This window comes from Mastigoproctus giganteus, chromosome 4, assembly GCF_048544385.1.
Source record: "Mastigoproctus giganteus isolate SK-2022 chromosome 4, ASM4854438v1, whole genome shotgun sequence".
NCBI classification, from domain to species: domain Eukaryota; kingdom Metazoa; phylum Arthropoda; class Arachnida; order Uropygi; family Thelyphonidae; genus Mastigoproctus; species Mastigoproctus giganteus.
In genome coordinates this window covers 159988821-160015136 of record NC_143578.1, presented here as the reverse complement: position 1 = coordinate 160015136, position 26316 = coordinate 159988821, and the positions used below count along the sequence as shown (strand labels likewise).

The 26316-nt window shown below is 38.3% G+C and overlaps 1 protein-coding gene across 3 annotated transcripts in view; it reads left to right on the top strand.

Annotated features, from left to right (window-relative positions):
- Positions 1–26316, top strand: part of LOC150087144 (death domain-associated protein 6-like) — a 226337-nt gene that overhangs the window by 113254 nt on the left and 86767 nt on the right. For all 3 annotated transcript variants that reach the window (XR_016546873.1, XM_090371849.1, XM_090371848.1), the window contains 2 exons: positions 2010–2156; positions 22557–22732. Coding sequence is in view for 2 of the 3 variants with exons in the window: in XM_090371849.1 (XP_090227975.1) it covers positions 2010–2156; positions 22557–22732 (323 nt within the window). In the remaining variant the exon portion in view is untranslated. The remainder of the gene's footprint in view (positions 1–2009; positions 2157–22556; positions 22733–26316) is intronic.

Here is a 26316-nt window from a genome sequence, read left to right as displayed (position 1 = left end):
TTATTTGCCTTTAATAGTTCATAGTCAGTTAAATTCTCCAGAAAAAACCAGTTCAACTAACGTGTAGAAATTTCCTTTTTATACATTACTTCAGTGGTTTCAATCTTTTTTTAATAATGGCACCCTTAAGTAATTTATTTTATTTTGCAGCACTCCTACCCAATTTTCTGCATGTTAGATCTGATTCTCTCTCTCTCTCTCTCTCTGTATATATCCGTGTATGTGTGTGTGTGTGTATATATATATATATATATATATATATATATATGTATGTATGTATGTATGACCCTTGTTCACAAGGGTCATTACTAACAGATTTGAAAGAATACTTGATGAGAATCAACCGAAAGAGCAAGCTGGCTTTAGGAAAGGATTCTCAACTATGGATCACCTTCACGTAATGTCACAGCTAATGGAGAAAGCAAATGAATATAAAACACCATTATGCCTGGCATTTGTGGATTATGAAAAGGCGTTTGACTCCATACAGCATACGGCAATGTTTTGGGTACTGGAAAGACAAGACGTAGATATCCCACATATTATGATTTTGAAGAAAATATATGAGAATGCTACCTCCTTTATCATACTAGACAAAGACAGTAAATTTAAAATTGAGAAAGGAGTTCGACAAGGAGACACAATATCTCCGAAGCTGTTTACTGCTGCCCTTGAGGAAACTTTCAGAAGATTAGACTGGTCGCAAAAAGGAGTCAATGTGAATGGAGAGTACCTAAACCATTTACGATTTGCAGATGACACTCTGGTCATAAGCGACGATCCCAAAGAATTAGAGGAAAATCTTAATCAGTTATGCAGAGTTAGTAAGGATTTTGGACTAAATATGAATATGGCTAAAACAAAAGTAATGATGAATAAGTATGCCACAGAAAGGGATATAATGATTGAAGGAGAAGTAATTGAAAAGGTGGAGTCATATGCTTATCTGGGACAAGTCATTAGCTGTAATAATGATAAATGGCTGGAAGTCAAGAGAAGAATAAATTTTGGATGGATAGCATTCAAGAAATATAGTCACATACTGAGGAGCAATATCCCAATTTGTCTGAAATGTAAAATAATGAATCAATATATACCCCCCCACCATGACTTATGGAAATGAAACTTGGGCACTCGCCAAAAGAATGGAAGACAAGCTGAGAACTACACAGCGAAGAGTGGAACAAATTATATTGGGAATCTGACTGTTAGATAAGAAAAGAAACACATGGATTAGGCAGCAAACTCAAGTAAAGGACGTTCTTATCAAAACTAAAGAACTAAAATGGTCTTGGGCAGGACACGTAGCTCAAAGACATGATGACAGATGGACTAAGAAAATAACAGAATGGTACCCAAGAGGAGCTAGAAGAAAACGTTTAAGACAACGACAGAGAAGGACAAATGAAATCCATGAGTTTGTGAGTAGTAAATGGATGGCCATTGCACAAAACAGAAGCAACTCGAAAGTTGCTGGAGAGGCCTTCATCCTGCAGTGGATTGAAAATGGATGATGATGATGATATATATATATATATATATATATAATATTAAAAAATATATGTTATGACATTTATTACAATAATATAATTATAAAAATTACATTTCATAATACAAATTATATATATACAGTATATAATTTTATTCTTTATATAGAGGTACTAAGTAAACACCAATTACCACAAAATTAAAAAGGTACTGTACACCTTTTTATAATGAAATAAACATAAATTAAAAAAATAATAAGTTTAAGTAACGACATAGCCCACTTGGAATGTTGTTGTGTTACCCCGGTCGAAAACCGCTGTATTACTGGTTACCCACATTTTAAATGCATTTTGCAACTAATTTTCTGGTTATAATTTTTTTTTGAAAGTGATCATTCAAAGTAGGTAAATGTATTTTATCAAGTAATTTTATATTCTTTACTAAATATCCTTAGTTATTTATTATTATTTTTTTATTTATTTATTATTATTATTTTTTTAATTTTGCCTTTTTATCATTAGCTTCTAGATATCCAGAAATAAATCAAGAGGTGACAAAATTTATTGCAAGTGGAAATTTTCCTGACTTTATTGATATCCATAAAATTGTCGAAAAGGTTAACAGTGACCACTGTCTGGCCTTATCAGCTGAACAGGTTAAACATTTGGGTAAGCTGCAAATTATTTCTTACAAATTATTGCATATTGAGAATAATTACTTAAATGTGAAGAATGATTGTATGCGTTTCCCTGAATTATACACTCAATAAGCACAAGCTGAAGGAGGAGTTTTGCCAAGTTTTTGTAATATCTTTAGTAGAGTGCATTTCCAAAGTATGGGAAGGATCCCTTACTGAAGCATTTGTTATACAGATTAACTAAAATGGTTGGATTTAAAGGTAAAAATCAAACTAGAAATTCTTCTTCTGTAGCATTATAATCTGGTCATTTATTGGGTTTGATTTTTTTTTCCTTCAGGAGAATATTGGGCATTAGGTGGTCTGATCAGAAGGTGTTCTGGATCATCTGCAGATTGATCATCAGAAGGGAAAAGAGAGTCAAGAATGTTTATTGTACCATGTCATGCAATAGATTCCATATCATTTAGAAATTACAGTGTTATAAATAACAGGGGCGATCAGTCTGTTCCTCACAATTTTATAAATTACACCCAAGGATCTTTGTTACCCGAATTCGAAACTAATTTTTGACATGGTGATATTTTACTTCAAGTAATTGGAGTTACATAATCCTTTTTTAGATCACGATAGATGTCCTTCAATCTTTGAACATCATTTGGAGATATAGGTTCCTCTATTATGATAGGTCTTTCATGCACGATGAACAGCACACCTGGCAACTGAAAGTTTTGACATCCCACCAGCAATTGATTTTGGAGCGACCTATTTCTGTTTCTATTTCTAGAAGTGGGGTTTGGCAGGTTTAATTAGAGAAATCTGAACAGAAGCCAATCCCGTAGCAGATAATTCATCAAAAGATTCAGTGCTATTAACTAAATTAGTTGCAAGAACTCTAGAAAATTTGTTCCACTCCAGAGTTCAAAGAATAATGAGAAAGGGATTTCAGGGATGGAGATACAGAAACTTTTGAATTACTAAAAAGTAAAGCAATAATACAGTGATCAGAAGTAGTTTTGTCATCAGTAACATCGTGAGAGAAACATTGATGTTAGATGAACCCTGTAATGTTTGTAATGTAAATGGCATGTTAAGAAGATTAAGGATATTTAACTGATGCTGGAAAATGGAATTGTCTAAGAGTTGACAACAATAATCAGGATAGGGGTAAGACTAACATTTAAAGTTAGCATTAAAATCACTGCTAATAAAAACTTTTGAAGCCCTCAGAATTATTAAAGCATATTCAAAAAATATGAGATTAGTTTCCAGATCAGAAGGTGGTAGAGAGTAGACAGGAAAAAAGTAAGCAGCTCCAAAAGTACCAGTAATGAGGGCACATGTAATGAAACGATTACAGAGTCCAGTAATGATTTCAACATTCACGTGTTGATTGAAAATGGTAGTAGCAGAAGAAAGAGGTGCAGGGTGGCAGTTTTAATTATCCTGAAATCAGTCCTGGCAGTGACTGGATAACCAGAGATTTTGCTGTCCAAAGTATTGGGTTCTTGAATCAAAGCAGTATCAACAAATTCTTCAAGAGAATATTGTCATAGATCATCAACAATGATACAAGCTCAGTGAGCATTAATTTAAATCAAGATCACAAAGAGAGTCAGAATTGATAGCTTGTTGGAGGTGAGAGAGTAACCTATGAGTCATATTGAGCTCTAGATCATACATTGTCTAAGGCTCAAAGGTATTCAGAGCAATTGATATCCCTAACAGAATGTTTATAATTCTTTTTCTTTCTCTTGCAATTACAGCAAGCAGGTTGTTGATCCTTATTAGGGCACCCTGAAAAAATGACCCGAACATACACAATGGCCGCAAGGTAGAAATCATTAGAACATGACTGTGTCATGTGGCAAATAGCCTAAACAACAACAACAGCATGTACTCATCTGGTGAGTGGTCCAGCTGATAGAGAGACTTTGTTGGTTAATTAAAAATCTATAAAGAGAAGCTTGAGAGGCCTAGGACACATTTAAATGATTGACTGGATCAAGAAGTTGAAAACCCTGAATGATTTGTTCTTCAAGCTTTTCAAAGGATAGACCAAGGTCTTTAAAATTCTTAAAATACATTTCTTCAGTTTGCGTTGCTTAGACATACTTTTATCCATGTTGTAAATTAATAATGTAGATGTAGGTTGTCTAAAGGTTTCAGTGTTAATTCCTTTGTCAGGTACAGGGGCAGCTCATTAGTACGCACTGCAGCACCCCTAGCTTTTTAAATCTAAATATACAGTCAACGGAGTTATGAAATTTTGTGAAGAATGATGCAACACAATGAATATTTTTATTAACAGATCCTGCATATAATATACTCATCCTCTATTTCCAATAATCAAAATTTTAAAAAAAAATATATATAAAAATAATTGCTTTATTTAATACCAGTATCAAACAAAGCCGGGGCCATCCAGGCCCAACAATAGCCTAAGGTCTTTGGTTCATGGGAAAACAACTATTTCCAAGTATCATTTCAATAATAAATGAAAAAAAAAACAAAACACAGAATCGTTTTCAACTTTGAAGTTTAACTGTAGGCAGAACTGTGCACTAGACAGTTCCACATTACCATTTATGTCTACATGTCTTATAATCGAGGCAATTTAAGGTAACTTTAAGAAGCAACACCCCCATATGTCAGAGTCACGAGCTGCCACTGGTCAGGTAGTATAGCACTTGCTGTTATTTATCTAAATCATTTTGAGAAGAAGCAGTTTACGCAAAAACACCCTTGTTTTTAATCAACTTCAGAAACTTTATATGAATGTCCTTCAAGGATGACTTCAAAATCTTAACTTCTTTAACATTATCATTTGATTTTAGCAAGCTGTCCTCAGATTCAGATGCCTTAAGAAGTAAGACACTAGGTTTTGATTTAGATACTGCATATTAGGATCAGTATCCTGATTGTGAACAATAAATGCAGGAAGATCTGCAGCATTGGTAGAATCAGTAACCAGGGTTGAATGCTGAACAGTATGTTCAATGGCCATCCTTGAAGATGAAACTGTGGCAGGCTTTTGCCCCATTTTATCTGCATAAGTACCATTGCATGGCATGTTAGGAACAGCTTGCAAAGAAGAAAAATTAAGTGGAATATTGACGGTTTTCTGTAATTCTTCCACAAGTGCTTTGTAGACTTCATTGGCAGTTAAATTATTTGCAATAATTTTAAGTTCACACCATCTCTTTGAAAGAAACTTTATAGCAGCTTTAGTAACCCTGTTCTGTTTGTTACTTAGGTATCCATTAATTTGCTTGTAGATATGATATGGCTTCTGTCAGTTGTCCAAAAGAGGGAGATGGAGTGAAGAAAATGCTGACTCCAGTGTATTTTCTTTAACTTCAGAGGAGTCCTCAGCAAGAGTAGCTGTGACATTGTCAGCAGAATCAGTTCTCTGCAAGCAGACTTCAGGAGAAGTGTCAAAATTATGGTCAATTTGTGAGGTTTCATTAACATCTACAGGAGCTAAATTAGTTAATGGAGGAAATTCCTCAAAGGAAAAGGATGGTTTCCCATCCATTACAATGGTAAGAAAAATGGTATTAGACATTAGAATTAAATCAGTCAGTAGACAGCAATAATATTTTGATGTCGTCAGCAACAAAAGTATTCTCCTCAGAGGGCACTGTGGAAAGAAGAGTTAAGTCCTCTAAAAAGGCAATTACTTCTAAAGGAAAGCACTAAATCACAGTGACACCATAAACTAGGCACCACAAAAATCACAACAGGTGCTCAGTACGGTATCTCCACAACTGCAACAGAAAGCATAGTGGCATCTCAGGAATGTAGGAGCAATGATTGTCAATCCAGCAAGTTCAGTTACCATAATAGAAAGATTTTGCATTGCAGCTTGTCCAAAATTATCTTTAGAATTCAAGAAAAGGGTTTTTAGCTTTCTCCTATGTCAAATAGGTCAGTCACTGTGTTGCCTATGGCCTGGAAATCAGACATAAGGCTAGGGGATAGCAGGGAGGAAAACACTTTATAACAGTCAGTCCAGGTTGATGAGAAAAGCCCTTAAGCAATCATGTAGACCAAACAGCGATCCCTTATCTTTGTCTGGGATGCAACAGCAAGTGGTAATAGAAGTTACTTGATGAATATCGCTTATGCATCCAGGACTTAGACCAAACTTTAAAATTAAATATACTTAGCTCTGGAGCTTTGTTTCCATTAACATCTACTAACTGTGTGGCAGGTTTTGGTAAACCATTCAAGTCATACATACATTCAAAATACCATCTCTCAGATCCACCCCCAAACTGAAGTTTATAGGTGGATCTTGACTTGGTGTTTTGTTACAATGACTGTGTTAAAACTTTATAAATAAATAAAAAAAAAAAAAAAAAAAAATGCTAAATAAACTCAACTCACATACAAACTATAAACTAAGAAGAGCACATCCCACCTACTCAATAAACTGGGTTACCATCCCTGCCACTGGGAGGCAGGTGTCCACTATCTAGCCACAATTGTGCTCTCCTTTTAAACATTGTTACCACAAAATTATTAAAATGAGCAAACATATTCTTGTCCACAAACATAGCTCCAGGACCAAACTGCTCCAAATTTCTTATTAAGATCTCTAATTGCATTCACACAACTGAACATCATATGCCCAAAAGTCTCGTCTTTGCCATAGATATGCATTGCACTGGCAGTTAGGCCTAACTCAAACAATCTCTTTACAAGTCCATGCCCCATGACCAAGAAGACAGCACTCAATCAAAATTGTAGCCAGGGCTTATTTCTCACATTAAATATCTCTAGTTTTGGTAGAAATTTATAAGTTCTGTGCCATTTCTTAGAACTGCACTCTGATTTTGCCCCTCATATATTTGGCATGTTCATCCACTTCCCTATACACAACTCCAGGTACAATTTTTTTCATTTTTTTTTATGTAAACCCCAAACACGAGAGGTATCAGAACCTATAATACTTAGTACCGTGCTTGGGTTGGAGGTTGAGAAGACAAAAGAAGATGTTTGTTGACATTGGACTTTAACTTCTGTAGACTGTAATTTTCAGGTTGTTCCAGAAAACGGCAGTTTGAATGAATAAACAAGGAAGATGAAAAGTTGATTCTGTGAGTTTCAAGTTGGACAGACACCCATAACCAAAAATGGATGTTGGCTCGTGGCGGCACGTGTTCAGATTGTTTTGAAAAAGAGAGCGGGAATTATAGAAGCCAATTCAGAAGAACAGTGCCCGTGAAAATATCTGTAGACGAGGCATGCAGCAGAAACAGTATGTCTATGAGACAGCGAGTGGAGAGACTCTGTTAGAGATGAATCATTAATTAACCTAACTGCCCTCTTCTGAATGGAATCAAGAAGCCTGAGAGAGGTTTTGGGGGCACCACCCCAGATGTGGGAACAATATTCCATGGCAGGGCAGATTTGCGATTTATACAGAGTGAACAGCTGTTTGGAAGAAAAGTAACGCCGAGAGCGAAAGAGAAAACCAAGTTTTTTAGATGCAGAGGATATTTGTAATGTGCTTGTGCCAAGAGCGATTAGAAGTCAGGGTAATCCCCAAAAGAGATATATCATTTTGCCTAGAAATCGGAGTGTCACCAAAGATAAGCATAGGAGCAGAAGAACAATCCTTTTTGCGAGATATAAGACAAGACTGAGTTTTAGAAGGATTGAAATCAACTAAGTTGTCTTTGCCCCACTGGAGAATTACCTGGAGATCAGCATTTAAGGAATTGGTAGCGAATATTCGAGAAGTTGAAGCTGATTGAGCAGGGTAAGGTTTTTCAAGATGGAAAGTGGAATGCAATGTGCTATCATCGACAAAACTATGGGTAGGATTTCCAGTCAATGGAAGAAGGTCATTAATATAAAAGAGGAAAAGAGTGGGAGAAAGAACTGACCCTTGGGGGACACCAGCATTAGTGGAGAAGTTAGAAGACAGCCATCTACCATCACCCTCAATGAGCGATCAGAGAGAAAACTGGATAACCAATTACAAAAAACATTTGGCAAACCATAAGATGGAAGCTTGTTTAGAAGACCTTTATGCCAAACACAATCGAAAGGCTTTGAGATGTCAAGAGCAACTGCTTGTGTTTCACCTAACTTTTCCATTGAATTTGTCCATAAATAAGTAACATAAGCCAGAATATCACCAGTGGATCGACACTGATGGAATCCATAGTGGTGATCATTGATCATACGGAAAGTTTCTAGATAGTTTAAGAGTTTGCGGTTAATTGATTTCTCCATTATTTTAGAAAGAGTAGAAGTAATTGGATGGGAGGGACTTGTCACCCTTTTTAGGAACTGGCTGGATATGAGCAAATTTCCACGCAGAAGGAAAAACACCGTTGGAATAAGAAAGTGAAAAAGGGCGACAAAGAACAGGAGTAAGTTCAGGAGAACAGGTTTTGAGAACAAATGGAGAAATACCATCAGGACCTGGAGTTTCTTAGCATCGAGATTCGTCGAAATCCTTCTGTTATCCTTTTGACGGAAGACCACAGGAGGCGTTGAATGGAGCGTGTTGGGAATGTTGGAAGGTGTTTTCTCAAGATCATTAATACATGAGTTGGAAGAAAAATGGGATGCTAGCCGGTCAGATTTATCCTTGGCTGAAGTGACAACAGAACCATCTGGTTTTGACAGAGGTGGAAGCAGAGTTGGGCAAAAGTTGCAGCCAATAGCTTTGGTAAAAGACCAGAATGCTCGGGAGAGAAGCAAGTTTTCTCCTCTTAGCCTGTTCAAAACCTAGTTTGGACTGATTAATAACTGCTTTCCAATTGTTACGAGCTTTGGTGTAGGCAGAAAATGAAACTGAAGAATTGGAAACAAGCGAATTACAGTATTCAATGTTCTTCTCTTGAACAGCCTTAGCACATTTATTGGAAAACCAAGGTTTAGATAAGGGACGAGATTTTAAAGTGGAGTGTGGAATAAAGGATTCCGTTCCTATCTGAGCAACGATCTGAGCAAACGTTGACATCAGAAGTTTTGAAATAGTAGTCCGACCAAGGAAAAGAAGAAAAGAAATCTCGCAGGTCATTCCATTTGCATTCTTGTAATGCCAAACAATACGAGGTTGGGAATAGCCATGAGATAAAGGCGCCATTGGAGAAGAGAGAATCACCAAGCTGTGATCTGAGGTGCCTAAAGGACCACTCACTTCGACCGTGTACTTAGAAGGGTTGTTTGTGAGAACAAGATCAAGCATGTTGGCTATATGGTTAGGATTGTCCGGTATTCTTGTAGGTAAATGAACAATCTGTGCAAAGTCATTAGAAATTGCAAAAGCCTCGGCATCTCGACCAGCTGGGTCGGTGTGACTAGAAAACGGAAGCCAGCTGGAGTTGTGAACATTAAATCACCGAGAAAAATTACCTCACTGTTAGGAAAGTTGGACTTAGGAAAGTCAAGTTGCAAAGAGAGGAAGTCAAAGAGCTCCAAGTGATTAGTGGAATTGGGAGAACGGTAGAGGCAACAGATGAATTGGACACAATGAGGTAGAGAGATTTTAAGCCAGAGAAGATTGAAGATTCCAAATTACCAATTCTCTGACAGGGAATATCAGAACAGACATATGCGCAAGTACCACCTTTGAGGTGAAAGGAATCATACAGTGAATAATTTGGGCAACTGCGATGAGCAGTAATTGAATTAACTGATAACTGAGATTCTGTCAGGAAAAGTAAATGTTGTTTGGCAGACTACAAGTGGAAATGGACATTGTCGAGACCACTTGTATTCATTTCACACGAGACCACTCGTGTGAAATGAATTAGGAAGTGTTTGGGAGGTTTAGATCTTTTTGCAGATAAGCTTGCTCTATTAGTTTGACAATTCATGGTGTATTCAATAGTAAGAAAAAGTGGGTGGGACATGCTGTATGAAGTAATGAAATTTTTGGATATGGCGTACACATGGTAAGAATATACCCAGATCATTGACATAAAGTGGCCTCGACAATGCCCCCTGCATGCACACTACTCAGACTTCATCCAATCACTATCTGGCAGAGTAGAGGTAGCAAGATTATACACTAGCTGATCCGGAAGCCTCCTAAAGAATTACCAATAATTTTGGTCCAGTGTACTAACTAGCTGCCGGCCTGCGAACACTGTTTTAGAGCTGTACCCTCAAAATGTAAGGAAGATTGGATCTCGCCATGATGTTCATCATAACCTCAAAAGTCATCAGTTATACTGCATGATGGAAGAGATGGGGAAGGGTTGACTGGAACTTAGCTCTGGCGACTAAACATGTGTTCCACCACTTCAAGCCACCAATAAGCAAAGTGGTGGTATTTCACCGGTTGATGAGAGTCAACTAAAAGTTGTTTGCCTGTAAAGAAAAATTGAGTATATGGAAAAAATAGGTAAATTAAAAAAATTTTAACAATTTTTTTTTTTTACTGCCAAAACGAATTACAGTATGCTAAAATAATTAATGTAATAAGTGAAACATTAGAGCTGTTAAAGACAAAATTTGTCCATTACTTTCCATCCCTTGATACTAAAAAATATTTGTGGGTAAGAGATCCATTTGCAGCAAGAAACCATCCAACGTTAGAACTTAATCTTTAAGAGAAAGAAGAATTGGCTGAGATCCGTAGTGACCAGTCACAGTAAAAATTAATTGAAATAAAATAAAATAAGCTGGATATTAACTGCCATAATAATGCTAATATTAGCAAATTAAAATAGTAGAAAAATTCAAAATGAACATCCACGAATTTCAGGAAGGCAATTAGAATTTTATTGCCATTTTCCACTTCCTACTTGTGCAAAACAGGGTTTCCACTTTAAACGAGATTAAATAAATAAATGAAAAAGAGAGAGAGAGACACTAAAGTCGGAATGTCGGATTCTCCAACACATCACAGCCTAAAAAAATTTGCAACTTATAAAATGTTTGCAGACCTTTCTGGAACAGGACATGATCTAGCCAAGGAGGGTGTGTGTGTGTGCGTGTGCGCGTGTGTGTGTGCGTGTGCGCGCGCGCTAGAGACTGAAGAAATTAGGGGCCAACTCGGCATTCTGCTAGGCGTCTGAGAGTATGAAGGATCGTGTAGATGTCCTCGAAGGAATTAAAATGGAAGACCGATCAGAGAGCTCACTCTCGTGCATCAGGCAACACAGCAGCAATCTTCAAGGCAGAACGCCCTGGTCCCACATCAGCTGTTTATTGTCAGTGACTCTGTTGTCACTGAGACAGGTTATATACACTAGAAGGTCGAAATAAATGCACCCCAAATAACAGAACATTCGAGCTAATGGCACATTGAGATTGGGCAATTTGCATGCAGCGCAGATGTCTTTCAGTGCCGAAAAAAGAAAATGGCAAGTCGCATGATTACTGTTTTGTTTACATTCACTATTTTGAAAGTGAATGAATTCTGTACAGATATCACAGATTATACCGTTGTTTTGCATTTATTTTAAACTAAAAGCCCCTCACTATAGCTCCTAAAGTTAATAAACCTCATACAGCGAAGAATAACATTAAAGCTTAGTGATGAACTTGATATAATCCACACTGTTACATTAGGGTCACCCAGAAAGCTAATTCACTTAACCACATGTATTTTGTCTTTAAATTGCATGTGTTCTATGGCCAATTTACCTGTTTTACTGGACGAAAAACCCCAGTTTCTGAGCGAAAAACCTTTCAGTCTATGCCTAAGACCAACTAACTCAGCTACTGAGTGAAAAAAAGCCCATAAAAGTTCCTTGCATCGAGATTTGAACCTGGGCCTTTACGACCAAGTGTGGGGAGGACGGTGACGATACCACTGTGCTACCCGTGCAGACTACACTTAATATATAATAAAGAAAATAGAATGGGGGCCGTCTGTAGGAGAGTAGTAATGGCAGAATATACCATTGGATTGTCAAGATGTTTGTTTTTTATGTGCAGTTAATAAAATTGCATTCTTAATATCTCTGTTTCTTATTAGCCTCATTATTTTTACATTAACTATATTAAAAATAAAACTTTCTAAATAATGGAAAAATCGAAATAATGGCACGTTAAATCCCTGGAGGTGTTGTTATTCTAAAAGTCTACTGTATTGTGCAAAAAGGATAAGTAGAATAGTACCAGGGTATGTCTGCCAGGGTCAAAATTTCATGACATTGTCGAGAAGATATTATCTTTTGAGGGCACAAAAGGTGATATTGTTATGCATGTTGGCACAAAAGACATTGAGTACGAGATTTGCAGATTTACTTAACAAGTAAATTAAGGGCCGCTGTAGACAAGTGGTCAGCTGTGCAAGTACGTGCCTTCAGTGACCGGGGTTCAAGCCCCCGTGCCTGCTGAATATGGTCCTGTTTCTTGTATTCTGTCTATCTTGTGAACTCCTCTGACCGTTTGGTCATCCCAGAGTATAAACAGAAAATTTATTTATTAAAATGTCAATGTTGAAAAAAAGTCGTGAGTTAGGGTTAGATTTGAAAGTGGCTGCAATTCTGCCCAGGCACGATAGGAGGGAGTATATGATGAAAGCCTTGCCAGTCAATTCGACCCTGGAGTGATTGTGCAATGTTCGTGGGATAGAATTTTTTTTCTGCATGGTCTGTGCTTATTAGCAAGAGACACTGTTTCGACATGGATGGATACACTTAAATAGAAAGGGTGCAAGAGTATTTGCTAATGCTATTGATGCAATACTTCTATTAGTATGAGCAGCAGCCTTGAAAGTAAGGTACTGGGGGTTTCAAGGACTGGTAGGTGTCATCATTAAACAAGTAAATACGTGGGCAGTGTTAGGGAACTGAGAATAAGAATAAGGTGCATGTATGCAAATACTAGGAGTATAGTAAATAAATTTGATGAATTTGAAGTACTGGTCAAGACATCAAAAGCAGATATTGTTGGGATATCAGAGATGTGGTGTCACACAGATGTAAGCAGTACAGAATTGGAATTTGGGGATTACAGTGTGTGCATAAAGACAAGAAAGTAAGGAAGGAAGGGTTATGCTGTTAGTTAAGAAACACAAAATCTAAGAAAGTGCATCCAGTTGACATGGATGGGCTGTGCAAAGTTGAGCCAGTTTGGTGTGACGTTACCACTGGGAAAGCAAAAATGAGATTAGGAGTCTGATATAGTCCTAATGACTCTGATGAGTATGGTGAACAATTGTATAGAGAAATACAGTGGCCAATAAATCAGAATGTCTTATAATGGGTGATTTTAACTTCCCAGATATAGAGTGGAACTTATTGGCTGATCACTTGCACACTAGCAAAACTTTTGTGGATTTATTGGATGATTGTTTTCTACAGCAGTCTGTTTGAGAGGTATTCATAGTGAGTAATACTACTATCTGATTATCAGCAGTGATCATTTGTGTATTAAGAATTTGCTGATAAAGGAACCACTAGGTGGCAGTGATCACAGTGTACTGATGTGAGATTTACTTAAATATGATTACTTGAGCTACCATAAGGGACAAAGGCAAGAGTATTTCCTTTTGTAAAGGTAAAGTTTAGTGAAGACTACAGTGGACTTAGACAGGTTTTTTTAAATTCTGTAAAGTGGGACCAACTGATGATGTTACCAACAGCAAATTCTAAATGGGAAGCATGCAAGGAATTAATCTTGGAAGCTACTAGGCTTTTCATACCAACTAAGAAATACTATTCAAGGTCTGTTAAAATACTGTTAGGCCTAAATGGATGTCAGATGAACTAATGAGACTTGTGGCAGAGGGTAAAAATGCATGGGATGCATATAAATTATCAGGACACAGAAGCCTACTGTAGATATAAGCTAGTCTGTAATCATGTCACAAAGGAAGTGGCAAGTGAAGGCAGATTAGGAGAAATCTTTGGCAGTGGATGCAAAGAAAAACATCAAACACTTCTTTCCTTACACAAACTCTAGAAGGAAGGAGATGGATCAATTTGGTTCACTTGATATTGATAGTTTGACTGTTGATGATCCTGCTCAGTTAGCCGTCAAACTGAATGGGTATTTCACATCTGCATTTACATAAGAGCAGTTATTTACGGAGGGGAATGCCAAAAGTTTATTAAACTGTAGCAAAGAGCTAAATGATTCTGAAATAACTGAGAGCAAATTGGAGGAGAAATTGTTGAAGTTATTCATGAGAAAGGCACCAGTGATGGATGGGATCTATCAGTAATATTAAAGGAGGCAGCAAGGGAAGTAAGAAAACCCCAAGCTGTAATGCAGAGGAGGTCCCCACAGACTGGAGATGTGCAAATATATCCCCAATTCACAAAGGGGATCAAAGGATGACACGAGTAATTACAGACCAGGTAGTTTAACTTCTGTTCCGGGGAAAATAATGGGGTTACTGGTTAAAGATGCATTGCACTATCATCTAGACAAGACCGCAGTAATAATTCAGACACAGCATGGGTTTGTTAAGGGAAAGTCTTGTCTGACAAATTTGATTGAATACTGTGATGTGGTTACAAAGGAACTGGATGAAAAAATAATTTTGATATGATATACTTGGATTTCAGGAAAGCTTTCGACACTGTTGCTCATGAAAGACTACTGTACAAATTGGAGAAGTATAGAATTAAGGGCAAATTGCTACAGTGAATAAAAGGATGGTTGAATGGGAGATGACATAGTGGTAATCAATGGACACTGCTCATCAAGGAATAATGTTATTAGTGGAGTCTCCCAGGGTTCAGTGTTGGGCTCATTGTTGTTCTGAATATTTATCAATGATATTGACTAAGGTAACCTGCTTAATGTCCAAGTTTGCAGACAATACAAAGGTTGGCAGGGCAGCTGAAGTTTAACATTGACATTTGAAAAGTACTACATTCAGAGTGGTAGAGAATGAAAAAGACCTTCAGGTAATTGTGCAGTCAGATACGAAGTTATCTGAGCGGTCAAGACAGGCTGCCAGAGACAGGCTGCCAGATCATGGGATCTTGTCGGTGATATATAGGAATTTTGTTAGTAGGGAAAAGGTGATTATCCCTTTGTATAAGGTAATGGTCAGGCCACACCTTGAATACTGCATACAGGTCTGAAGGCCTCATTTTAGGAAGGATGTATGGCTACTGAAATGAGCAGAGAAGGGCAGCGAGATTGGTGAGAGGAAAGTAGGCATTCTCTTACCAAGAATGGCTTGATTTCTGCAAATTGCAGCATCTTCAGACTAATCATGTGTGAGGTGATCTGATTGAGGTGTAGAAAGCCTTAAATGGCTTGAGCAGGGTCAATGCTGATGGGATTCTTTGCTCAGATTATGAACTTGAGAGGGCATAAATTCAAATTTTGTAAAGACAGTTTAGAATAGATATGCAAAAATTTGACTTTAGCCGGTGGGTGGGTGATTGCTGGAACAAACCTCCATCTGTCATAGAAGTTGATAGCCTATAATAAATTGAAGGAAGAACTTGACTAACTTTTAATGTGTGAATGGATAGATGAAATTGGATTTTTATTTTTTTGACTGTTGCCATATAAGCTTGCTTTCTTGTATCTTATGCTCTACCATTGCTAAAAGGAAATATTTATTATATAACATCTGAATATTAATAGTCAGTTCACAATAACCACATTAATGACAATAATCACAATTTAATAATATGAAAATCACATATTAAAATTCACAAAAAAAAATCATAAAAATTATAATCAAACAGGAAAGTATTATAATAATCGTATTCTACTTTGCTTATGTATCAGTCACTTCATTTATTGATTTTTCTGATAACTCATTCGGGCCTTCGACGCTTATCTTCATGCAATCTTGCCATAATTTAGCTACAATAATAATTTTTTAAATAATTTAGTTACAATTTGGGTAGCCAGAAATATTGCCAATTTTAGTCATTTATTTTCACTGCATACCTCTGGTTGTTTAAGTACCATAATTTGTGAAACACTGCTTTATTTGATGTGGTGTTTTTTTTTTTTTTTTGTGTGTTATGTGTATTTGACATAAATTCATTGATTTCATGTTTTACAATTACAATATTGTGTAAACTGATAATATGACTCCAAAGAATGTTAATTTTTACTAGCAGGTGACCCTTCTGTGGATTTCTAATGGGTTTTTGTCTTAAATATTCTCTTTGATTGATGTGTTTTACTCTTAGCACCACGACTGCATGTCATGCTGGCATGCAGTCTGTGGAAAGATGGCATTCATCGTGACAGCACTTCCCTAGCATTCCACATATGTATAGAGGACAGTATCCCTATTCTCCCTGCTTGTTGCCGAGATCCGACAACAGCACTGTCATGTCACATGACCAGCGTTGCCAAACTTTGCTGAGTTCTGTGGACATGCACATGACACACAGCCAGCGGAAAAATGGCATTCATTGTAATGCCACTTTTTTTTTATGAAAACCCCAAACACGAAAGGTATCAAAACCTATAGTACTTAGTACCGTGAATGGGTTTAAGGAGAAGTATGGGGGGAGGGATGCCGGAAACTTTGCTCTAGAGACTAAACATGGGTTTCACCACTTCAAGCCTCCAATAAGCAAAGTGGTGGTATTTCACCGGTTGATGAAACACCTACTGTATGAGGTATATTGAGGGTCTAGCGGCTCCTGGGATTTCTCCCATCTCCACGAATGTTCTATGTATCGGTGACAGTACCCTGTCAAAGCCAGAGATTTAGAAGTATGTGGGTCATGAGTAGTGTTATATGTTGTGCCCATTGTTTATCCGGCTTATTGGCCACCAGGCCCCTAATGGGACCCGACGTTGCCCATACCTCTCCACGTGAAGGCTAGCCGTGTGTTACCATTGAGTCAATTGTACTCTGGCAGGTCCTGCCACTTACTTTCCTGGGATTTTAGTGGCTAGGACCTAAAATAAAATTGGAACGACCGCGGTTGATTTTAATTCACTTACATTAAAGCGCTAATATGGGGTTTGATGCTGAAGGCCTGTTTCTGAAGTGCCTAAAAGGTTGGGCGAAAATTTTTTTGGTGTATTTTAAATTTGGACGTGTAGGGCTATACACTGTGCAAGAGAAAGTGCTGGGAGGGGAGAGTGAAGGCTGGGGGATGAAATAGGAAGAAGAGGGTCGATAGGGTAGGTGACCCCCAATTATTCAGTGAGGCATGCCCATGCCCCACCAGAGGGAAGGAATGGTGTGGCAGGAAAGAGAGGAGACAGCAAGCCGTCACCTCCCTCCCCTGCCGGGTGTGGGAGTAAAAGAATTGCACTGCACAAGAGAGTGCAGAGCAACTTGGAGTTTCTCTATCTTCGTCGGTCTTCTCTGTCATTGGTAGCGTTTGGTATCCAGATTTGTTCTCAGCTATGAACACTGGTCAGGTCCGTTGTTAGTCTGTTAGCAATGGCTGTGGTTCTCTTCATCATGGGAAGATCCGCATCTCCATGGGGTTATTCTTGCGATTGCTGGTTTTAGATGATTAGTAGTGAGCAGGTTCCTGAGGGAGGTTCTCCTTGAGTCCTCTCCACGCGTGTTCTGTGTCTCTTTATTTATTTATTTATTTTATTTTATTATTTTTTATTTTTATCTTCTGTAGATGGCTATCAGTGTTTTACGCCTACCAAATAGTTTTTGGGCATATTCCTTTAGCTCCCTGTATTCCTCTAGTGAGTCCAATAGATGTGATTCCAAGTTCTTGGGAAGGTAGTGTATTGCAGTGATCAGTCTGCACCTGAGGTCCTCATAATGGGTGCAATCATACATAATGTGCTCCCCACACTCAAGCTCCCCACAGGCACAGCTCGGATCCACCTCAATCCCCAGCGCTGCCAGTTCTTGGGAAGGTAGTGAATTGCAGTGATCAGTCTGCACCTGAGGTCCTCATAATGGGTGCAATCATACATAATGTGCTCCCAGCACTGACGCTCCCCACAGGCACATCCACCTCAATCCCCAGCGCTGCCAGCTTGGCTTTAAAGGCCCCCGTGACCAGTCAATAAATAGGTGGTGTATAAGCCAGGTTGAAACCAAATTGGGGGACTGGGGTACATCTTGTCGATGTTCGGAATGAATTTCCTGGTGATATTTCCCTTATTTGAGTTGGCCCAGCGCTCCTGCCAAACTTGCATCAGGTGTTTTTGCAGTCTTGTCTTTTCATTTTTTTGTGGTGCATTAACATCCACAGTATAGCCATGGTATGTACAAGGTATTCCTTTCTCTATGTGGTAGTTCATTCCCCTGCGCGTGATCTCTAAGTCAAGGGGGAGAGCTCCGGCCAAGACCTGCAGTGCGTGGGTACTGGTTGTCCTACAAGCACGTGTAACTGTCAGTAGGATGGTTCTTTGCATTGCATCAAGGATGCGTCGGTTTGCTACAGTTGCTGTTTTGGGAAACCATATTGCTGAGGCGTAAGTGATGATGGGTAGGAAGGTTGTTTTATGAAACAATGACAGGGTGCGTTGGTTTAACCCCCAGTCCCGCCTGGCGATCCTAGCCACCAATCCAGAGTATCTTTTAATTTTGGCTCTGATATACGTTAGATGGTGTTTAAAGGTAAGATTACCATCCAGTATAACCCCTAAATATTTTAACTGGGTCACTAATTTTATTGTGGTAGGTCCCACCTTTATTTGTGGCGGTCTACGTATATCAAGCTTGCCTTTTAGCAGGATGGAGGACGTCTTTGTTGTTGATATCGTCAGGCAGTGGGTTCTGGTCCAGTTTTGCAATATCAGCATTGCCTGATTGGCCTTTTCCTCTAGCTGGGCCCTGCTATCTGCAGCAATGGTGAGGACCAAATCATCAGCAAAGGCCTGGGAGCGCACATCACCGAGGTGCAAAGCCAAGAACCCGTCCAGAACCATATTCCACAGGAGCAGCCCCAGAACAGAACCCTGGGGACAGCCCCTGCGGACATCACGATTCACTCTACCATAAGGTGCTTCCACGATGATGCTTCTCTCGGAGAGATATGACCTAATTATGGAGTATAAGTTGATCGGCACTTGTACCTGCCTTAGTCTTGCCAGTACGCTCGGCCACCAAATGGTGTCGAACGCCCCAGCGAAGTCAACGGAGATGACTAGAAGATATTTATTATTGCAGTTTGCTGCTGATTCCGATAGGCTACGCAAGGCTTACACAGTAGACAAACCCTGCTTGAATCCGTATTGCGATGTCTCAGTGAGTTTTGCTGCCTGGTAATGCTGATTTATCCTTTTGCAGAGTAGTCTTTCTAGCAGTTTGCTTGCAACCGGCAGTAGGGCTATTGGCCGATAGGAGTTTGGCAGGTGGGATGGTTGGTTCGAATTTTTGGCGATTAATTTTACCTTTGCTGTCTTCCATTTTTTGGGGAAGATGCCCTTAGCCAAGCAGCTGTTATATAGGTGTAAGAGGAGGTCTGGAACGATCTCCACGGTCTTCTTAATAATTTCGGGTTCTAAGTAGTCCAGGCCTGGACATTTATTGTTTCTTATCTGGGTTGCCATTTGTTGTAGTTCATCCAGTGTGAAGGGTGGCTCCTGAGTGTCTGTTGAGTAAGCTTCATTATCTTGACAGATGATAAGTTGCTCTGGCAGTGTTGGCTCTATTGGTTCCGGGAAGATGGCATCCAATATATTGCTTATAGATTGTTGCCACGTGGTGGTATAATCAACTTGTGGTGTCTGGGTGGTTGAAATGACTTCCCCCCGGGAAATTTATTCGTCACTATCTTGTATACCACTCCCCAGGGTTCGGTGTTCCCTGTTGTGCTAACAAAAGTCTCCCAGGCCTTGCGTTTGCTCTTAACGATCGCATTTGTGTAGCTGTTTCTGGCTTCTCTATATCTTTCCCTTAAAGCTTCAACCTCACGGGCCGGCCATGTGCGCCTTGCCCGTTGGAATTGTTTTCTTCTTTTAATTGTTTCCCATCTCAGCTGTTGAATTTCCAGGGTCCCCTGGTGGACCCTGGATGCTCCTATAAAAACAGGAGTACTGAAACGGTACAGTTTGGTTGAGTTGTGGTGACGCCGATCACAAAAATTATAGTTATTTCGGTGCGGGAGCACGGAAGAAAAGTTGTAGCTCGCCCATGCAATGACTGTTGGTAGGGAGGGAGGGAGGTAGGAGGAGAACTTGAAGACACATTTACTTCACTATGTTGTTTACAAGATCATAGAGTGAAGGAGCACAATCCCACGCTATAGTAGCACACAGGGGGGCACTAATCCCCAGTCTATACGTGTGATTCGGGCGTGGTGACCGTATGTTGTCACGTGGTCACTCTCTCCAATTCTAAGACAATGGCGCTTTTAACGGCAGACCCATTGTCGTTAGCGTTGGATAAATAATGCAAACAGAATCTCACTTCTACCCAAAGAAAGTTAAAACAAAACTCACCAAGGTGTTCCAGTTCCTTAATGGCTTTGATCCAACACAAATCCAGAGTTTGGCGCTAACTTTAAACTAGTAAACCAGGTCACAATTTACGGAGCTGTCACACACACACGTGCACGCTTGGAAGCGGCCATTGACCACCGCCTCCATTGAGACTGTCAAATTAAGCCCCAAATAGCAGGTTTTTATCACGAATCAGTCACAGTAATCATAGGTTAATTCGTAGCTCATGAGCTTGGAACGCCGGGAATTTGAGGCTTAATTTCGCTTTAGCCTAAATGGCTAACTCATATCCTTTGCAAAGTGTTTTAAAGTCCAAACTTTACAAAACTCATGTATTACAAAAGCTAACGTAATATATAATATGTACTAGAACATATAAAACTTACTAATAATACGACAAATTCCTGGTGAAAATAGAATTTCCAGGCTGTTACATACACACACGTGTACTCAAACATAAACGAATTCTTTTGCTAAAAACCACCTACTCTATGATTCTCTGCATGTTTAGAAGAGGATACCTGTATTCTCTCAGATTGCACATTGCTGAGATCCGAGGAAAGCACTGACATTGCGCCATTGATGTCATGTGACCAACTTATGATGACAAGGTGCAGTTATCTCTGCATGTATATCATGCGACTACTTTACGTCATGGGTCACAGGGCCAGCTTACATCATACATGTCACGTGATCAGTTGGGAGGAGTGACACTTGTCTAACACTGTATCAGGCCATGCTCTCAGAAAAATCAAAGGTAGGAGTACTCGCTTGTAAAGATTAACCCCAAAAAAGTACTGGAAGGTCATAAATTCAAATTTAAAATTTGAAAATTATGCATTGCCAACTAATAAATTTTATTAATTGGCAATTGACCAGCTTACGACAGCAAGGCACGGTGTCAGCAATTCCCTCCTCGCACACATCACATGACCAGTCAGGAGCGATGCTTGTCAAACACTGCTTCAGGCCACCCACTCAGAAAAATCAAATGCTTGTAAAGATTAACCTGAAATCTTACTGGCTGCTTTATGAAAATGAAAAAAATTTTGTGTAGTGGTTGGGTACTAACATGGTGCATATGGAAACTTGAAAAACAAGAGTGCCTGAACTCAATCATGTCATTTTAACAATTCCTCATAGCAATCTTACATGCGAGAGAATATTCAGCCAGGTTAGAAAAACAAAAAGTCAGTTCAGATCTCATTCTAGTGAAGATTTGGAAATACCCGTGACAGCCAAGTCTAGGTCGCATACGAAAGGCAAAGCGATCTCATATCTATGAATCAACTGTACGAATGAACTTCATTAAAGTTTTTTTTTTTTTTTTTATTGTAATAGTCAACTATGTTCACATTCTGCAGTATAGTTCATATCCCAGCTTGTACATAAAAATTAGGCGTAAATAAAAGTATAAATGTTTAAACTCATAATATATTATGAGTTTAAAATACACTATAAAATATCGGTGTAAATACACCATAGTGAAAAACTACATAAATTTTTAAAGGCATTGATTTAATTGTATCTCATATTGTGACTATCTTCACAGTAAGTTAGCATGTATTGCACTACCTCAAATAAGTAATGCTTCACTAATAGAGAAGACTATTGTTACTTATTCTCTGTGGCTACCACCACCCAGATGGCACCATTTCAAGGCTTATTGACCTATCCTCAGTTGGTGGGCAAGTACCCTGGTGTTGCAACCATGCTGACCCAGTTGTGAAATTATTTCCAGAATAGCAGAGATCTTATATTGTGATTGAGAGATATGGCATCTCTCATATTGTGGAAATAACTTCAACTGGGTTGACATGATTGCAACACCAGGGTACCTACCCACCCACTGAGGATAAGCCAATAAGCCTTGAAACGGTCTGGGTGGTGGTGCACACTGAAAATAAGTAACAGTAGTCTTCTCTGTTAGTGAAGTGTTACTTATTCGAGGTAGTGCAATACATGCTAACTCATTGTGAAGGTAGTCACAATATGAGATACAATTAAATCAATGCCTTTACACAACTTATGTAGTTTTTCATTGAGTTCACTATGGTGTATTTAATTTTTTTTACAATATTTTATAGTAAAAAAATTATGCTTATTAGTAATCAGTTTTTATTTTATTTTATTTTTTATTTAGCTCAAGATACATTCAAAGAAATTGGGGAGAAGTTAAAAGCTAGGCGCATTAGGGATACAGTTGGAGTACTTAACAGCTTAATACCTGATGATGCCTCAGATCCTGCTGAAGAAAATGAAAACCTTAGGGCTATACTGGAAGAAAGTAGAAAATTGTCAGCACAAAGCATGGATCAGGTATTCATTAGTTATCTGTACATAAATGTAATTAGTGTTCACTTTTATTAAGCCATTTACTATTTTAGCCCATTTAGTCTTTGCAGTAATATATAAGCATCCACTTATGAATGCAATTCTGTTGCACTTTATCTTAGAGGCCAGTGTATTCACAGCAATAACTTTAAGATGATATGAAAAATATAGGTTGTTTAGTGCTTGATTTTAAAATAAGTTTAAAAATTGTTTACCAAATTTGCAATCTGAACTTTGATTAATGGGCACTTTCCTATTTGTTGCGGTGCCTCCGTAGCCAGGTGGGAAGGAGCAGCAGTGCGTAGCACATGTTTCTTGATTAGACCAGGGTTCGAGCCCGTCACCACCAAATACGGAGGATGCGGAAAGGTCAAGGAATGACCACCGCATATCCCGGAGCAATGTGGCCTTAGTTGCTAATGCTCCAAACAACTAAATAACAACAACAACCTATTAGTTGCAGTAGTGAAGAAGCAAAGACAGAATTGATCTCTTCATAGCAGCCACTTTTCTATACAGGGTGTTTTAAAAACAGCTTTACAACTTTGAGAGAGAGTATATAAATTTATTTACAGGATGTACATAATATTTTGAAATGTCAGAATGTAGCAATACACTTCAAGTGTAAGAAAATGAATTGTAGGACCCAATACTACCACCGCGAGTGCTCCCAGGCAGTGTTGATCAAGATTTTGACTTTCAGAGGTGCAGACATCTTCCTATTTGAATTATTCATTCCCTCAAAATGAGTTTTGAGGGAATGAATAATTCAAATAGGAAGATGTCTTTTTCTTTTTTTTTCTTTTTTTTTTTTTTTTTTGCTCATAAGCATAAGCTTTCTTACTTGCATCATTTGCCACTGCTAACGTTAATGCTGATAAGTTAAAAGTTGGTGTATGCATGCCCAAAAGTTGTAGTCATTAGCTTGTTTACATCTTTTAGTTTATATCTCTTAGCTACTATTATGCATCCAAGAATTATAAGATTATTTACTAAACTTTTTTGATTAAACCATTTATGTCTCTTCTGTAATAAAATAATGGACTTGGCAGGGGGGTTAAAGAAATAATGCAAGATCATCCTGATTGGAATATAGTTATATGATAATCACACTTGGAATTGTTGAAATGAGATCTTAGCTAATCCATCCTTGTTGTATTTGGGACAGTTTACTGCTATGGATAAAGGGATGATTGAGTTGTCGGAGACGGTGGTTATTAATGGCTACTGCTCCTCATGGTTCAGTTTTAGGTCCTCTACTGTTTTTTTTTTTTTTTTTTTATTAATGATATTAATATCAGCATATCAAGTTTGATGTCTGCTTCTGATGATTCAAATATATTACTGTGGTTAAATGCAGTAATCACGGTATGCTACTCTAATAAGAACTAGTTAAATTAGCCACATGAACTGAAAAAAAGCAAGTTGATCAGTTTTATTTTCTTTATCATCCTTGGCTGTGGTTCTGATTAATATTTTGTCCATAGATGTTCCCTTGGCATGTGCATTCTATATGGAACTAAATATTTCTCTGACTGAATCTTATTAATTGTTTGGACAATTTGTATACCAAACCCTGTTTTCCATCATTCCTTGCTATCATAATTAGTTCTTTGCTTTTGTAGCTCTATTGTTTTGGCATAATATAACCTGTTTCTGAGTAAATTCTTTTTGCTTATTCAAATTCTAAGAAGGCAGGTGTATAATTTTAAAATTTATACACCTGTCTTCTGATATGTGTTATTGAATTTGTCTGCTATTGGACTGGTTTATGTGCATCTTTCATTTTGATTCATGGCCAAGCTTTGGAGGCTTGATAAGGAGGGAGTTTTGCACACATTGTGCTATATCGTGTTTCTGATGTGGGACAAAATGTGCAAAACTCCTGTCTGGTTTCTGATATAGTTGCATAGGTTTTGCTTGTGAGGAGTCTTGTTTTCTTTTTCCTTCAAATTTATCTCAATTAATTATTTTCAATGAGTACAGATAGTTAGGGTATTGTTCTATGTCATGTCTGGGAAATAATGAAAAGAATGCCAAAAAGGGCATGTGATACTGACTGCAGGTGGCTTTGGAGTTACACAAAGAATTCATTTTAATTACAATTAAGTCACAGTTATCAATAACAGTAGCTATCTTTTCATCTGGTTTAACAGTTTGAATTATTTTTCAGGAGAAGGGGGAAGCCAGTAACCATTCCTTTGAAGAATTAAGACTCCTGAAATCAGATCAATGTCTTTTTCTATCAGCATTTTACTGCAGTTTTTCCATTAATCTACATATGGAACTTTGTGTGGTTCTTGTTTTGCTTATTATTGATTACATTTTACCTTCTCGAAAGTATTAGCATTTTAGCACATTAGTAGGGCATATGATGCAAGAAAGCAAGCTTATATAGCATCAGCCAAAAAAAAAAAAAAAAAAAAAACCACCCTTCCCATTTCATCACCCATCCATTCACTTTAAATGTTTGTCTAGTTCTGCCTTGAACTTATTTAAACCGCTGACTTCCGCTGCAACAGATGGCAGTTTGTTCCAACCACCTGCTCGCTCAATACAAATTTCTGCACATCCATTCTACAATTGTCTTTCCTCAATTCGAATTTATGCCCCCTCAGGTGAGTAATCTGAGCAAAGAGAAAGAATCCCATTAGTATTGTGCTTGCTCATTTCATTCAAGGTGAAGTGCTTATGTCACACTACACTGACATCTAATCCAGACTTATACGCCTCAATTAGATCACCTCACAAGTGCATAGTCTCCAGAAGCTGCCATTTGCAGAACTTAAGCCTTTCTTGGTAACACCAACCCTTTGTTCCACCTTGTTGCCCTTCTCTGTACTCGTTCCAGCAGCACTACATCCTTCCTCCAAACTGTATACAGTACTCAAGGTGTGGCCTGACCAGTGCCATATACAAAGGGACAATGGCCCCCTTATCCCTGCTAGAAAAATTCATTGACAAAACACCATGAGCTACTCTTGCAGCCTTTTTGCACTGCTCAGAAAACTACATATTTGACTGCACAATTACCCCCAGGTCCCTTTCATTCTCCACCACCCTGAGTTACCACGCAGTTGATATGTTACTCTGGGGTTATTGCTACCCATAGGCAGTACTTTATATTTGTCACTGTTCAACTTCAGTTGCCACCTCTCAGCCCATCTGCTCAACTTTTCCAGATCCTGTTGCAGTAGCACACTATCATTACTGTCATTAACAACCCTGCCAACCTTGGTATTGTATGCAAACTTCGATATTAACCCTGATATACCTTCGTCAATATCAGTGATAAATACCGAAAAAAACAATGGGACCAACACCAAATCCTGGGGGACTCCACTAATAATAATTAGTTCATGAAGAGCAGTGTCCATTGATAACCACTCTCTGTCTTCTCCCACTGAACCATCCTGTTATCCATTGCCCTTAATATACCATACTGCTCTAATTTGTACAGAAGACTTCCATTTGCCACAGTATCAAAAACTTTCCTAAAATCCAAGTATATAATATCAAAATTACTCTTTGCATCCAATTCCTTTGTGATCACATCATAGTATCCAATC